Source organism: Rhamphochromis longiceps, linkage group LG16 (assembly GCF_057381845.1).
Source record: "Rhamphochromis longiceps isolate RC_006_pf linkage group LG16, R_longiceps_female_GT1.1, whole genome shotgun sequence".
NCBI lineage: Eukaryota > Metazoa > Chordata > Actinopteri > Cichliformes > Cichlidae > Rhamphochromis > Rhamphochromis longiceps.
The window spans coordinates 17325140-17340643 of record NC_140572.1 but is presented as its reverse complement, the minus strand read 5'-3'; the positions used below and the strand labels follow the sequence as shown (position 1 = coordinate 17340643).

General features: G+C 44.6%; 1 protein-coding gene across 2 annotated transcripts in view; it reads right to left on the bottom strand.

Annotated features, from left to right (window-relative positions):
- The window catches only part of LOC146650877 (cyclic AMP receptor-like protein A), a 53581-nt gene that overhangs the window by 31867 nt on the left and 6210 nt on the right, over positions 1–15504 (bottom strand). Inside the window, exons 3-9 of one of the 2 annotated variants that reach the window (XM_085384140.1) lie at positions 14912–14966; positions 13661–13717; positions 13498–13558; positions 10225–10312; positions 7266–7355; positions 6734–6772; positions 1232–1310 (exon numbers count right to left, since the gene is read on the bottom strand). In XM_085384140.1, coding sequence (XP_085240266.1) covers positions 1232–1310; positions 6734–6772; positions 7266–7355; positions 10225–10312; positions 13498–13558; positions 13661–13717; positions 14912–14966 — 469 coding nt within the window. The remainder of the gene's footprint in view (positions 1–1231; positions 1311–6733; positions 6773–7265; positions 7356–10224; positions 10313–13497; positions 13559–13660; positions 13718–14911; positions 14967–15504) is intronic. The other variant, XM_085384141.1, reaches the window with a different exon arrangement.

The window sequence follows — 15504 nt, the reverse complement described above, 5'->3', positions numbered from 1 at the left end:
CAACAGCAACACAACGACTGTGAGTCTGATGAGGCTTTGGCCTCGTCCTCCCTTCACGTCAAACGCTCACGAGCATACTGTGGCAACGCAAGTCTACCGTCGCTGTTCCAGCGGCCGCAGTGTGGGGTGTCGTCAGATCAGGGGAATGGCAGCTATGCGAACTTTGTGGAATGCTGCCCCTGGGCTCCTACAGCACCGAGCACGATGAAGAGCCACGCAAAACTACAAGCTACCATGGTGAGCACATCAACTAAGTGGTAAATGAACTTATCTGATTTCCTGCACAATTTAATGGATTGCAGTACAAAATATTGAATACGGTAAAAAATGCCCATCACACAAGAACTGAAAGTCCACAATTATATCAATTCAGACAATTTATTTGCCCAAACATCAATTCCAATTAGCCAAAGTAGACAATTTAGAGTCACACAAAAATTAGAGAAGCATAAAATCCTCATATTCTAGTAGTTAGACCAAGTAAATGTTAGCATAATTAATAAATCAAAGCCATTATATTTTATGTTTTGTCCAAGCATCAGTTTAAAAACCAATTTAAAATGAATAAAAAAGCAGAAATTGGCACAATGTAGCAGCTGCACCAAGTGAAAGAAAGGTATTCTTGCTTGATAAATTACTTTAAGTATAGAACCAGGACGACATTTTATGACACCGTTACTCCAGTATGAAAAAAGTCCCCAGAAATGCATCACGAAACACATTTCTCACTCAAAAAGTTAGATGAGATTATTCCTTGCTACCTTTAAACAATATTGCAAGCTTCTTGTAAACTGTATCTCAGCAGTTTTGACCTGTAGTCATTTCTCTTCCTTAAAGAGCTGCTTGACATTCAAACAACCATTATTACCTTTTCCAAATGCACTGGAAGCGAAAATGAAAACGAAAGCAAACTATGAAATTATCACAATTGTTTAAATGTGTCTAGTTGTCTGAATTCATGTACTTTTGCTAAGTATATGCCACACATTCTCAAATCTCCACAAACCACATTTATCCTTTACATGACTTTTGATCAACAGGATAGGATCGTTTCATAGCGCATAGTGTTTTGGGGAATTTTTTCTTATATCTGTACTTCAGTGAGAACATTTACACCCCCACCCCATTAGTACACCCACAGAGCAGTTCCACTAATGCCAGGTTTTAAAAGCTCACAGCGCCGTCACGTTCGGCTAAGTTGTCTTGAAATAGACGTATATTGAGTACTCACTCTCTTATTGGCCACGCAGATGATCCTGGCGTAGCAGAAGATCATCAGGAAGATGAGGCCGAAAAGAGGCACGTACCATCTGCAAAGCACAGGCGTAACAGATCAATAACAAAACTCCAAACGAGAAACATTATTAAAAGATCATTTTTGCTGTTTTGTCGGTGGAGGTTGTTTCTTTAGCCTCCTTGCTTCAGTTGTAGAAAGTGTGACATGAAATCACATGAACAATATCAAAAGTTATGATTACGGTGATATACTCTTATGCATTCTTAAGGAATTCACACCTTAGGAAAACACAAAAGCAAGCCACGTGTCCTGTTGCTATAGGATTTAGTCCAGACTTAAATAAAAGCTTATGTTTAGCTGGCGTGTCGCATAAAATCATTGCTCATGATCTGCCTACAGATACATTTTTTTCATTCTAGGCAGCGTTATCAATATGAGTGTATACACCAACTTACAAATTTATATAACATACATTTATGACATGACTATGTAAAAACATTATGATAAAGTAAACGACATTGCTTGGAGGAAAGAAGCTACAGCAAATGACCACCTCTGTGCTGCTTTCCTTAGCTTTACAGAGCTCTGCAGTTCAATTTTTAGCTGTTGGCCACCAGTTTTACTTGCAGAAGTGTTGCATTTTTGGAAAAAAATGTCTTGAAGTCCACTGCGTGCTACTTGCTCAGCACCAAAAGGAAATATAGTTAAAGACTTGCTGGTAAACACTTAAGAGCATTTACAAGCTGAGGAGGCAGCTATTTCTCTCAGAGGATGGGAAACGACCAAGAAAGAACAAATGGGCCGTGAATATACGACATGCATTCACCAAGCAGACAGGCACATTACTCTTATAATAATGTAGGCCCCTATAAGAAGGAATTTAAATAGGCAGTTGTTTGTTAAGAAGCTGATTATATCAACTTAACAGGTAAAAACTTAAGCTAAAAAAAAAGAAATTAAAGGTTAGAGTTTATCAGTACTTTTTCCATAACCAGTTCAGGTGAGACTGTTTCGCTGGCTGACACTAGAAAGCATTATTCTAAACAGCTGATGCGTAAAGGGCACACAGTATGTACACAGTCACCAAAGACTGTAAAAAAACCTGACGAGGCAACTCTGGACCTCACTCCATATAGTTTTACATACTGAGTCAAGAGGTAGATGAAGAACAAAAGATCATTCCAGCAAAGTCACAATGCTGTAAATGCATGGCATTCCTATGGGACAAGGGTTGCAATTTATAAAGGGGAGGTGTGGGAGAATAATATGTCAGGTATTTCAGAGCGGATGAAAGCGAGCAAGACGAGCAGGGGAAATGAAGGTGATTACTTTTGGTGGAATGGCAGTCTTATGTTATGCAACCTCTTGGGAGGGAAGCTCAGAGGAGTTTCAACCTCTCCCTGTAATTGTGAAACAGGTCTTTGTCTCACTTTGATATACAGGTTCCTGGTCACAACTTGTCTTTTCAGTCTAGGTAACCCTGAGCAGTCACAACTGTTGTGTTTGTCACCTACCTCATATCTAAAGAAGTCTCAAGGGCTGACATGAAATATGACTGGCCAATCCCCCACCTGTGTCGTCCTATGCATGCAAATTCAACTTTCAATACAACTTTCTGGCTTGCACCTGCACTTGACACAGGCAAAAAATACTGGACAGTACTGAACAAGGCCACCAAGAGTAATTATAGCACTCATGATAAGACAAAATGGTTCAGCTGACTATTAAAACAAAGAGTCTGTCTCAGACCCTTAAATTTACAGACACACGCTTATAAAATGGATGAATGTCCAACAGAGATCATCAAAGTCCTTGGCATAGGCAAATGCAGAATCCAAACATCCAATAATTCACCCATCCATGCATTTTCCTCTGCTTATCGAATTCAGTGTGGTGGAAAGGCTGGAGACAACCCCAGCTGAGAGGCAGGGTACACCCTGGACAGGCTAGCAATTTATCCCAGTTCTAACACATAGATACAGATGACCATTCACACTCACAATGACACCTATGGGCAATTTAGAATCACAAATTAACCTAATGTGTATGTTTTTACACTGTGGGAGGAAGCCAGATTACTCAGACAGAACTCACGCAGACACTGGACGAACACGCCAACTCCAAACCGAAACACTGACTCGTCTGTCTATTTTGTGCTCACCCATGGTTGTCCTCCATGCCCGAGGACTGAAAGAAACTCACTGAGCATTATTAAATTAAACTTTTTATTGGAGGAGGAATCCGATACAGTAGGCGTTTGTTTCAATGCAGGAAACAGGCTGAGGGAAAGGCTCCTTTATGTGCCTTTATGTCTTGTAGGGAACATCGGCAGACAAAGGATACTGCCTGTCTTTGAAAGCTGGTATGACTGCATCTGCATGTGTGCATCTGTGCAGGTTCAATAACGGCATGGGACACTGATGAAAGCGTTTCAGGGGGAGACCTGTGCGAGCGTCACCCCGGTGTGATTTAATAACCCGCTCTCCGGAATAAACAGCGTCCAATTACGCCAGCGCACGTCCTGTTAATGATGGAAAGACGAGCTTGGGGGATGGGTGGGTTGGTGGAGAGGGGAAAAGGAGGGATGGCCTTTTTAACGATAGTGTGGGGGGCTGTGAGGAGGAGAGAATGACGGGCGGCAGCTACAAAGTGCTCTAATTAGCATGATAATGATCTGCCATTAGAGTCCGCTGTGCTCTACAGCTGAGCACTACCCGGAGAGAGAGAGTCAGAGCAGGAGGGAGACGGCGAGAGACAGAGAAAGAAGTAAAAGCAGAGGGAGAGAAGATTCAGAGTGGGCAGAGGATGATAAAAGTGATGAGATGAATAGAGAAGAGGATGCAAAGGTGGATAGATGACTGCGGATTGCGGCTCAGGACCAGAAAGAGCAGAAATGAGAAAGAAGCTCTGGGTGATTAAAAGGCAAGCAGAGGGATAAGGTCGCAGTGAGAATGAAAGGAACAGCAGAAATTCGTTGCACCCGATAGATCGACTAGGGAAAGATGGATAGAAATACGGATAACCACAGTGGGGTTTTCAGAGGACAACAGTGAGCAAGAGTGGATTGCCTGAAAGTGGCAGAAAGAAAGATCATCGCAGATGTGCACAAATTCAATCACTCGGCCTTAGCCTGGCCTTCCCTCCAGTACGGCTCTGAAGTGAAGAATGAGGCTCGGTTGAAAGAAGTCTTAATTGAAGTGCCTGCTAGAAGACGAGAGCATGGTAGAGACCCGTCTATGCAGGTTAATGATCAACTGCAGCCGTCAGCTTTGACCCGGGAGATCCTAGCACACAGGGAAAGATCACGAGCAACCACTTACGCAAGAAAGGATGGCCTGACAGACAGAAAGAGAGGTGGAGACTTAGAAGCAGGGAAGGAGGAGAAGTGTGTTCAGGGTGAAGGTCGGGTCTCACTTGATGCACTAATGGAAAAGCCATAAGGTATCTACAGCCTAGCTAGAGGTGCTTTGACTTAAAGGCAACCCAAGCGTGCAGCGTCATTGGGTGAACACAACAGAAATGGACAGCAAACTGAATTCAAATGGAGCCTCATATTTACCCACTGATCATCAAATTAACATCGCTCTGTCCCACCTGGACCTTTACATACTTGAAGTAAGCATAAGATCTACGTGTGAGTGCTAAAATTGTTGTTATTTAAAACCACAAATGGTAGCCTCATGTTAGAACTGAAGTAAAGAGCCAGGAGATCAATCAGTCAGGAGATCTATGGGTATGGGTCAAATCCCGGACAAGCCCCCACTTATGTTACATCCGAACTCATAGACTGCAATATAAAACCGACAGTGACAGCACTTTATAATAATAGGAGATTTACTGAAATTACTACATAGGCTAGGTTCAAATTTAGGGGCATGTCTAATAAAAACATAACTGGAAACACATGATGACCAAAAGCAAAGAAATGAGGTGTCCAGTCCAAGCTAACTCTTAGTGCCCTTATGCACACTTTCTCAGGTGTGGACAAAATGGTAAATAAACATGGGCAGCATAAAAAAAAGTCTTGCATTGCCGCTGTGAAGAACTTCAGTGCTGCAAAAGAATATAACAATGATCACAGGTATAAAAATGCATTTTGTAAGAAAATCTGCACGCATTTTTGCATAAATCTGAACCAAAGTACTGATCAGATCCACAGACTTCTGTAACATCTGTAAAGCAATGCAGCTAAAACAACCACATAACCATTAACTTCCACTTGCAAAGTTATTTTCACTGTTATTTCTCAGCCTTATGCTTGAGTGGGGCCCGTGGCACACACCGATGGGGGACCTCTAAGAGCGTTGACTCAGCTAAGCTCGAGTGCTTCCAATTGCTGACTCAAGCCCTGAAACTCTGCACCTTCATCACACAGCCCTGTCCTCCGCTTTGCTTTCTCCTTCCTTTTTCATTCCCTTTCGCACACCCCCTCCTCCATCAAACCTTCCCTGCCTCCTCTGTTCTGCCCGTGCGCTTCGCTGAACTCTGATGAAGACGCACTACAGGGCGTGGGCAGACACGAGGACAATCTATTTCTCTGACTCCCTTCTCCTTCCCGTCCTGCAATGCCGATCCTCTTTCCTTCTCGTGCTGAATAATTCCCTGTCTCCGTCCAACTAGACTATGTATGTTACCCCTCCCGTCTTTTCCACTTTTCACCTTTAATGCTACAGCCTCTGCCCCCCACAAGGTGTCAGCAGGCTGTGTGTGTGTGTGAGTGCATGTGTTTTTGTCCGTTGACGGGTGCTGCCTTGGCCTCTAATCTCTCGTCTGGTTTGATGTAATTAAGGCTAATGAAGATTCCCTGATCCTCTGAGCGGCTCGTCCCCCTGGGCCACGACAGCGTGGAAAACTAGAAAGAGCCGGGGAGCAGAGGAGCACTGATAAAAGAGACATGGGCTCGTTTAGCACAGCTGATAGCTATGTGTTGTTCTCTATATATGTGTGCGTGTGTGTATTTGTCTGAGTGAGTCTCCCTCTGTGTGTGTGTATACGTTTGTGTGCTTATTTGTTTAAAAAGATTGATTCCCTGCTGATGCTGCGAGCAGCAACGCGATTACCTTGGCTCATAGCAAAGTGTTGTTGTGTGTATGTGTGTGTGTGTTTACGTGTCTGCACCGGCAGATTGGCAGAGCCCTTGCAGACTTAGGGCCAGTTGCAGAAAGCAGTAGACAGGCATAATCCTTCATAGCCGTCCTAAACACTTAAATACACAGTGTAGCAACTCCCCTAAATCTGACAAGGCAGAGGCAGACACAGGAACATCCACACACGCACGCACGCACGCACGCACACGCACACACACACACACACACACACACACACACACACACACACACTTCTTGGCCTTGCACCAAGGGGGAAAAAAACCCTGCAGGCTCCCCTGACATGCAACCCTTCACATTTCCCCGCAGAGACAGCCCTTCTCCTCCCTCCTCCTCCCCATCTCCCCCAGTGGGGGAAGCTTTGATGGCGGTGCTGAAAGGGTCTACTTACATCCCAAATCTCCAGGCTACGTGATCGTCTGTGATCCAGCTGGGGGAAGAGAGAGAGAGAGAGAGAGAGAGAGCGATGAGGGGGTTACAAAGGAAAAGGGAGAGCGTGAGCGGAAGAGAGACTTGTGTGACTGCAGAGGGGAGAAGCTGTGCAGCTGTAGCTATTAATAAGCCGAGAGTGGAAAGAGAGAGCCGAGCCCGGAGATTAAGGCTCTGTCCCAATTCTCATTCCACTGCCTCCTCTCCTTGGCCTCTTCCACTTTTCCTCACCCCCTTTAACAACCCTCCAAACAAATAATGCCTTTCCCATTTACCACAAGAACCGGAGAGCACGAGGAGGTGTTGCACTGTGATCAGATGTGCTGATAATTGCCAATTTTAAGCACATAAACTCCTATAATGGTTGAAGCAAATCTAGAGTTGGAATGAGGCCAGTGCTGTGGCCTCCCTTGAAAGAAAAGACATTTAATGGAAAATACACGGTCACTAGCTGACAAAACACAAAAACTACACTCTAGCTGGGGCGTACTCACCACCAGGCTCCTGCGGGGCCATAGTAACCCTTGAACAGCGGCAGCGAGGCCATGACCAAAGGTACCCCCCACGCCATCAGATGGTAAAACCTGATAAAAGGAACACATTTATTTCATTATGAGCACAGAGGGTTCGGCAGGTTTTTCCCTGGAAAAAAAAAAGCTTATAAATAAATCAATTCTTTTCTTCTTCACTTCATCCCTTTGTTGGCACTCACACTAGGGTCATTTTTCAGGTCCAGACGAATGTCTATACCAGCCAGACAGCCAATTACTCATGGTAATATAAACCATAATTAGCTTAACTGTTGGGGAAAAGATGATTTTCAGTGGAAATCCCTGCATCAAAACCACAAGCAGGATGCAGATTCTCACTCAAGGGGATCCTAGTGGATGGACAATTTAAGTGTAACTGTGTACCTAAAATATGTTTGTGCACTATAAAAACAGTCTGCTTTCAAAGGGAGGAGGTTAAGGAGGCTGGAGAGCCTCATACAGGCTATCGATGAAAAATGATAACAGTGACGGTGACGGCCTTTTGAGCGTGTGTGTGCCAGACGAGGTGTGTGCGCCAGTGTCTTCGGCGTCTGTGTGGGAGTCGATACTTCATAGAGCGTACAGCGTCGCCTGGTCAATAGAGTGGAAGTCCTGCCCTGACTTGTTCCGAGTACAGTCAATCGAGCAGTGGTGACACAGCTGACACACGCTCAATCCCACTCCAGTTGTGTGACACACACACCCACACACACACACTTTATCACTCTATTTCACTGGGGCGCACTGTACGCTCCCCTCTCCCCGACCCTCTTGCTGATGGACAGCCCTGAGTGTGTGGGAGGAGCAGGAAGAAAGGAAAGGCTGCTGGTTTAAATAGAACAGAAAAGTAGGCGGGAGAGAGACATAGTAAATATATGGATCCAGACAGAGTTTGTCTTTAGATCGAACATGAGAAGGAAGTGTGTGAGAAAGATGAAAACAAGCAAGCAAGAGGCCAGAAAGAAAACAACAAAACAAAGAAAGACAAGGCGGGAGGATACAAACGGTGAAATCGGTGCTGCCAGTGTATGGCATGACAACTGGTGCATATGTGGGGGGGCTTGTCAGGAAATCAATGCTGAGAGCTCACAGAGCCCTCACTCCCCACCCCCTCCCAAACACACATGCACCAGCATGCACGCTGCAACACACGCATCACACACTTGCAATGCTTTGAGAGGGAGATGACGAGGTCCGGAGCTGCGCTCAACATGGGCTTAATGAGGCACAGCAGGACTGCTATGCGTGCTGCATTTCACACACCTGCATACACACCCACACGTGTGCAGACACACACACGCACGAGCTCATATAGAAATCTCTCTCGAGGCTCAATCTCATTTCTCACTGCCTCACACCACTCCTCTATCGCCCCCACCCCTTTAGCTTCTATCGCCCAGCACATTCGGTTTGCGCGAATTCTTACTTCAAATCCTCATAAACATTCACACACACATACACACACACACAAACACACACACATGAGCGCGTGTGCACACTTCCTATCCTCTCTTGCATCCACTTCAATCATTCTTAGATCATCCGGCCTCCATTCTCCATCTCCTCTAGCAGTTTGTTCATTCATAAACCATCGCGCTGTGTCGTCCCTGTGAATGTGAGTGCGAGAGCGAGAGGGTGGGAGGTTGGGTTAGGGGGCTGAGACGTAATTGCGTATGGATGCAAAGCCACATACTGCCTCCTAAACACATGCAGCTTCTCTCCGCAGAGTCAACACACGAGAGCCCCACTGACACGCCGTCTTTGCTTCGCTCTTACTATTAAAGCGCTGTGTTTTTCCCCCTCTTCACATCATGTGCGACCAGCCGCAAATATACAGATATATCCTCCTCCCACTTTGCTCCCCCAGGACTTATAAGAGGTATGCAGCAGATAAGGCTCTGAAGCAAGCTCATTTTGGCCTCCAAGTTTGCCCCTTGCCAGCACCCATAAAACCGTCACCTTTTGAGTTATACCACCATTATATTGTCTGGCGTATTGCTAATCAATGCAGGAAAATTCCCATGGGGGTGGTGGTGGGTGGCGTACACATCTTAATGGCCCACCCTCTCGCACACAAGGGTGGGACTTTTTTTTCTGGACCACCAAGACACATCAACAGGATACGCCCATTAACAATTTGGCTTGACGTAGCACGCATAGTTGCGTCTTTTTCCCCCCCTTCAGATTGTGCATTTCTCTCACAAAGCTTTCATTAGGCATTAAAAATGCAAAAATATTACACACACACACACACAGGCAAATTCACACTTGCGCCATGGAAAGTGCTCATGGGAGTTTGAGCGACAGCAACATAGAGACATAGAGCCACAAAGCGTGAAGATGGGTATGCGCGCCCACACACACACACACAGACACACACACACTAGAACGCACTTAACGGCTGACACTCACTCCCTTTTCAATTAGAGTGTCGGCTGGCTGGAACATAAAAGGAGGAGGAGGAGGGGTCTGTCAATGCTCTGTGGGGAGACACATGCTCTGGCAGACCAAACATGCATATGGACATACAAGACACACGCGAAGGAGGAAGAGCCCAAAATAAGACACAAATAAACATTCAAATGTGGACACAGAGAGAAAGAAAAAGAACTGTTCATGCACACGAGGGATAAACGGATTATGTTAAATTTAAATAACTGATCAAATTATTAATAACTGGCAAGATTAGAAAAAAATACAATCAGTGACATCTTTGATAAGTGATAAACAAGTGATTGCATCCTCTCCAATATGAGGAATTGTCGTTGCTCTCTTGAAACACTACAATTTGAATACATTTACATTTTGTGAAGCAGGTTAGAAAAAAGGACATTTAAAGACACAGCAAACCAAACGATAAATCAAAAGAAGTTATACAAATAAAATAAAATAAAAAAAGATCCTCAAGTAGTTCCCTACTTACATTTCATATCTGTTGGTGCTTATTTCTCCGACCAGGTTGAGGTAGAGGTTTAGTGTGATGAGGCAAACCCAAGCCAAGGCACTCCAGTCTACAGACACACACACACACAGAAAAACACCAAGGTCAAATTACAACACAGCTCGCTGCCACACAGCATGCACCTGCAAACGTGTGTCCAAACATACACCTATGTATGAAAGAGAGCGAGAGCGAGAGAGTGAGTGTGTGTGTGTGTGTGTGTGTGCGCGCGTGTGTGCATGTGTTCCACTTTTTGATAAATGAAGGCCCATTCAGCAGTAATATGAGGGAAACTAGCTTAGGGTGATGGATGAGAGGTGGGAGCTCAAAGAGAGATAATGATGAACTGTAGAAAAGCAGAAGGGAGATAAGACTAGAGAGGGAGGGAGAAAAAAAGAGCAGTAAAGTGAGGGGCAGGGTAATCAGGGGTGGAGGTGGCGGAGTGGACTACAGCGAGTGTTAAAACAATGAAAAGAAGATATACTGAACAAAAATATAAACGCAACACTTTTGTTTTTGCTCCCATTCCCCATGGGATGGACGTAGAGACCTAAAATTCATTCCAGATACACAATATAACCATCCCTCCCAAACAGTGGTCACAAATCAGTCCAAATGTGTGGTAGTGGGCACATCTGCTATACTGAGATAATCCATCCCACCTCACAGGTGTGCCACATCAGGATGCTGATCTGACATCATGAGTAGTGCACAGGTGTACCTCAGACTGCCCACAACAAAAGGCCACCCTGGAATGTGCAGTTTTTTGCACTATTGGGGGTCTGGGGACCCAGAACCGGTCAGTATCTGGTGTGACCACCATTTGCCTCATGCAGTGCAACACATCGTCGCATGGAGTCTATCAGATTGTCAATTGTGGCCTGTGGAATGTTGGTCCACTCCACTTCAATGGCTGTGCGAGGTTGTTGGATATTCGTGGGAACTGGTACACGCTGTCGTATACGCCGGTCAAGCACATCCCGAACATGTTCAATGGGTGACATGTCCGGTGAGTATGCTGGCCATGCAAGAACTGGGACATTCTCAGCTGCCATCTGCCCTGAACAATGTGAACCATGATTCATCCGTGAAGCGCACACCTCTCCAACGTGCCAGACGCCATCGAATGTGAGCATTTGCCCACACAAGTCTGTTACGGCGACGAGCTGGAGTCAGGTCAAGACCCCGATGAGGACGACGGGCATGCAGTTGAGCGTCCCTGAGACGGTTTCTGACAGTTTGTGCAGAAATTGTTTGGTTGTGCAAACCAATTGTTCCAGCAGCTGTCTGGGTGGCTGGTCTCAGACGATCTTGGAGGTGAACCTGCTGGATGTGGAGGTCCTGGGCTGGTGTGGTTACACGAGGTCTGCGGTTGTGAGGCCGGTTGGATGTGCTGCCATATTCTCTGAAACGCCTGTGGAGACGGCTTATGGTTGAGAAATGAACATTCAATGCATGGGCGACAGATCTGGTTGACATTCCTGCTGTCAGCATGCCAATTGCACGCTCCCTCATTGCTTGTGGCATCTGTGGCATTTTGCTGTGAGACAAAACTGCACATTCCAGGGTGGCCTTTTGTTGTGGGCAGTCTGAGGTACACCTGTGCACTACTCATGATGTCAGATCAGCATCCTGATGTGGCACACCTGTGAGGTGGGATGGATTATCTCAATATAGCAGATGTGCCCACTACCACACATTTGGACTGATTTGTGACCACTGTTTGGGAGGGATGGTTATATTGTGTATCTGGAATGAATTTTAGGTCTCTACGTCCATCCCATGGGGAATGGGAGCAGTAACAAAGGTGTTGCGTTTATATTTTTGTTCAGTGTATAAAGAAAGGAGAAGGAAGGCACAGTCAGCAGCACGGGAAAATGGGTGTACACAGAGACGAGGAAGAGTCTAGAAGGACAGCTTCGCATTTACACAAATATATTTTCCACTACGCATGCTCCCCTTATATTTAGGGAACCTTTGGGATTGCTGTGCAATTGCCAAGAAAGAAGAAGAATGGCTGTTTATGTCATTATTTTAATAAATTACTATCACTGCAATAGCTAATGCATTTTACATAAGCAGAAGGCAGCCAAAGGTTTTCTCGAGCTGGACAACATACAGCTCGGCTTCACCTCCTGTCCCGCTGCTGCCCCTGATACCGCCTTCCTCTATTTCAAACACATTTCATAAAATTTTATTGGTGGGAGTTAAAAGCGGAGCTGTGCTCTGCGGCTCCCGCCAGACTCGACGCTGTGCTACAGAACAAAGTGCCGGTTCAGCTGGTGTTTATGTGCGCCCGTTTGTCCTCAGCGCGAGGATCCTCATGATAAACCAAGGTGACACACACCAACCCTGCAGCACTAACTCACCGCCCATTACCCTGCATCAATCTGAGTGTGTGTTTGCGCGCGCGTGTGTGTTCGTGTAGGTGAGTGTCTGCCAGCGAGACCAATAAAACGAGCCTGGTGTAGCGTCGTATTAACAGCCAGTCCTAACTAAGAATCTTTAAACTAATCAACGCTAATTGCAACAAATGCAAGCAAAGCAAATACACCCGAGAATCCTGAAGCAAATGAACACTAAGAACCTTGAGGTGTGCCCGGTTGTCACAAATGAAATCAGAAGTCCTGTATTGTCATTGGCGGAGAATCGTCTCCTCATACACTTCTTAATGCACCGCCCTCTGGTTTGAAGGAGGTACACTAAAAAGGTAGCAACAGGCCAATGACTACAAAACACAGTCGCAAATATTACACACCCATACTTGGCACATATTTGTGTGTGAATACTTGTAAAAGCTGAGCCGGCCTAACCACTTTGTTAGCAACAATGATCATTGCCTTTTTTGGAGAACTCAGGGTAGGACGCGCTGGGTGGAAATTAACGGAATTTTATCTGGCTATCTATGACACAGTCCCTGAATTAATTTTAAATCCATAGCATAAAACAGAATAGCCACAATCACAATGCCAAATGCAACAAAAGCACATATCCATTCATATTATGACTGAGAAAAAACACACTGATTACCAACATATGAGTAAGCATCTCTAAGTAATGAATATTTCTGATTTAAGGATCTATTTTAATACCGAAAAGCAGGGTTGTAGCAGTTATTTGATCAACAGTGGAAAGCTCACTTGAATGCACAAACAACTCCCCTTATATTTATCTGATGTCTTTGCTTGATGTCTATTGTTACACATGCTTGTCATGCAAACTGCACCAATAAACACTCAATTAAACTGTTCTTACCAAAATACGTTAGCCACCAGGCTTGGAAATCACAAAGTGATCCATCTGGTTGGGACTCACCCTGGGCAGAGAAAGAAAAGCAGCACGGTTTTACATTTTTACAACCGCTGAAAACAAAAAAAGACTGCGTGTGTGTTTAGTGGAAGACACAAGAGTAACTCACCATGACATATGCTACGCTGTCAAAGGCGGCGGCTACAGTCAGGCTAAGAATCATCTTCTGTACAGTGGAAATTAAAAAAAAGACAAAGGATTATTCTCTAAGATAACATCCAGGGTGGAAAAAAAAGACTGCGTATTTATATTCACTTAGAGAGAAGGGGCAAATTATTGTTCGAATGATCACTGATGTAACTGACAGACTGGGATCCCTGGTGACAACTCAGTGAAAATAACAGATACGAGAGAGTCTCCGTATTTCCACTCGCTTTAGAGCAAAATCATTGTATTTTATATGAAATGAATCAATAATCTGTACGCTGCAGAATTTCCGGAGGGAAGGTTGTGCTCGCCAGATGTTAGTTAAATTCTGCCTGTAAAGGTGGTAACACAGTGTGGAAGTGGCTGCACACAAAAAGACACACACACACACACACACACACACACACACACACACACACACACACACACACACACACACACACACACACACACACACACAGGGTATTTTAACAATTTGCGTCCCACAGTGACCCGGCCAAGGCTACAGAGCAGGAGGGGTGGGGAGGATGGGGGTGAACAGAGAGAGGTGGAGACAGGAAAAGAGCGCAGGAGGGCCTTGAGAGCACTAAAGACTATTGACTGACAGATAACCTTTGAAAGTGGATGGACTAAAGGAGAAGGTTTATGTGGCATAAGAGGAGCAGAGGAGGAGGATGAGGAAGAGGAGGAGGAAGAGCATTAGGGATGTGAGGTCACTCCCTGCAACCTGCTCCAGAGGTAATAGGATCCATCAGAGCCCAACACTAAGCTGTCATTTACTTCAGATTAAGAGGATAATATGCACTGCTTCTAAACCTGACATTCCTGCTGGACCGGCTTTAAAAAACACAAAAAATTCCACATGGTCTCAAAAACACAAAACAGAAAGAGCAGCATACTGCAGAAAAACTCCCTTTGACTCGACGAATGAAAAAGTGGAGAAAAAGCTAGCCAACATTTTTTATATATATTTAAACTTCTTCATTTGGAGAGAGAAAAAACAAATAAAGAAAAAAAAAACCCAAGACGGCAACCACTATCGCAGAATGACCATTAAGTCAATTAACTCCACATTTCATTAATCTGGTGCATTTTAATTGGATTCAATTATGCCAAGATTTGCCATGGCTAATTAAACATCTTTCTGCTGGCAATGAAGCAAACAGGAAAAGAAGTGTCAAACACATACTGAACACCGTAGGTACAAATTTACCTGCGCCAAAGAGTGATACCTGCGAAGCAGCCAGATTACAAACAGCATGAAAACGCTGAGGAGAGAGAAGAAAAACATCAGTGAGATTGGCTAATTACAAGGGCACCGGTTTGAGCATTACAGACCAATTACTGCTCTATACATCATCACAACTCCAGCACGTAACCCTGCGGGCTCTCTTGTACTCTTAACTGCTAATACTGTTTAGCTTGTAGTAAGATCACTAAGCATGAAAGCTTGTTTAGGCTGAAATTAATAAAAACTAAACCGCTACGGCTTGCTTAGAGTCGTGTGGCGGGCCTAATCCGTGTCAACAAAGGACCACCTGGGTTAAATGTTGTAAAGTCAAAGCAGTATCAATGCTAGAGCCCAATATATGAACTGCTAACTAAAATAATTGTCCACTTAAACTCTTAATGCTACCAGCCTGGGGGTTCAGAAAATTTTGATATAAATTATTTAGTTTCATTACTATTTTCAACTATTTTTTTTCTACCTACATAAGCAACCTCAAGGCTCACTGGAAGCTTTACATGGACAGTGTTCATTATTGGTATTATTCCTATAAAAGGTGACTGAATTTTTTGCTGTTA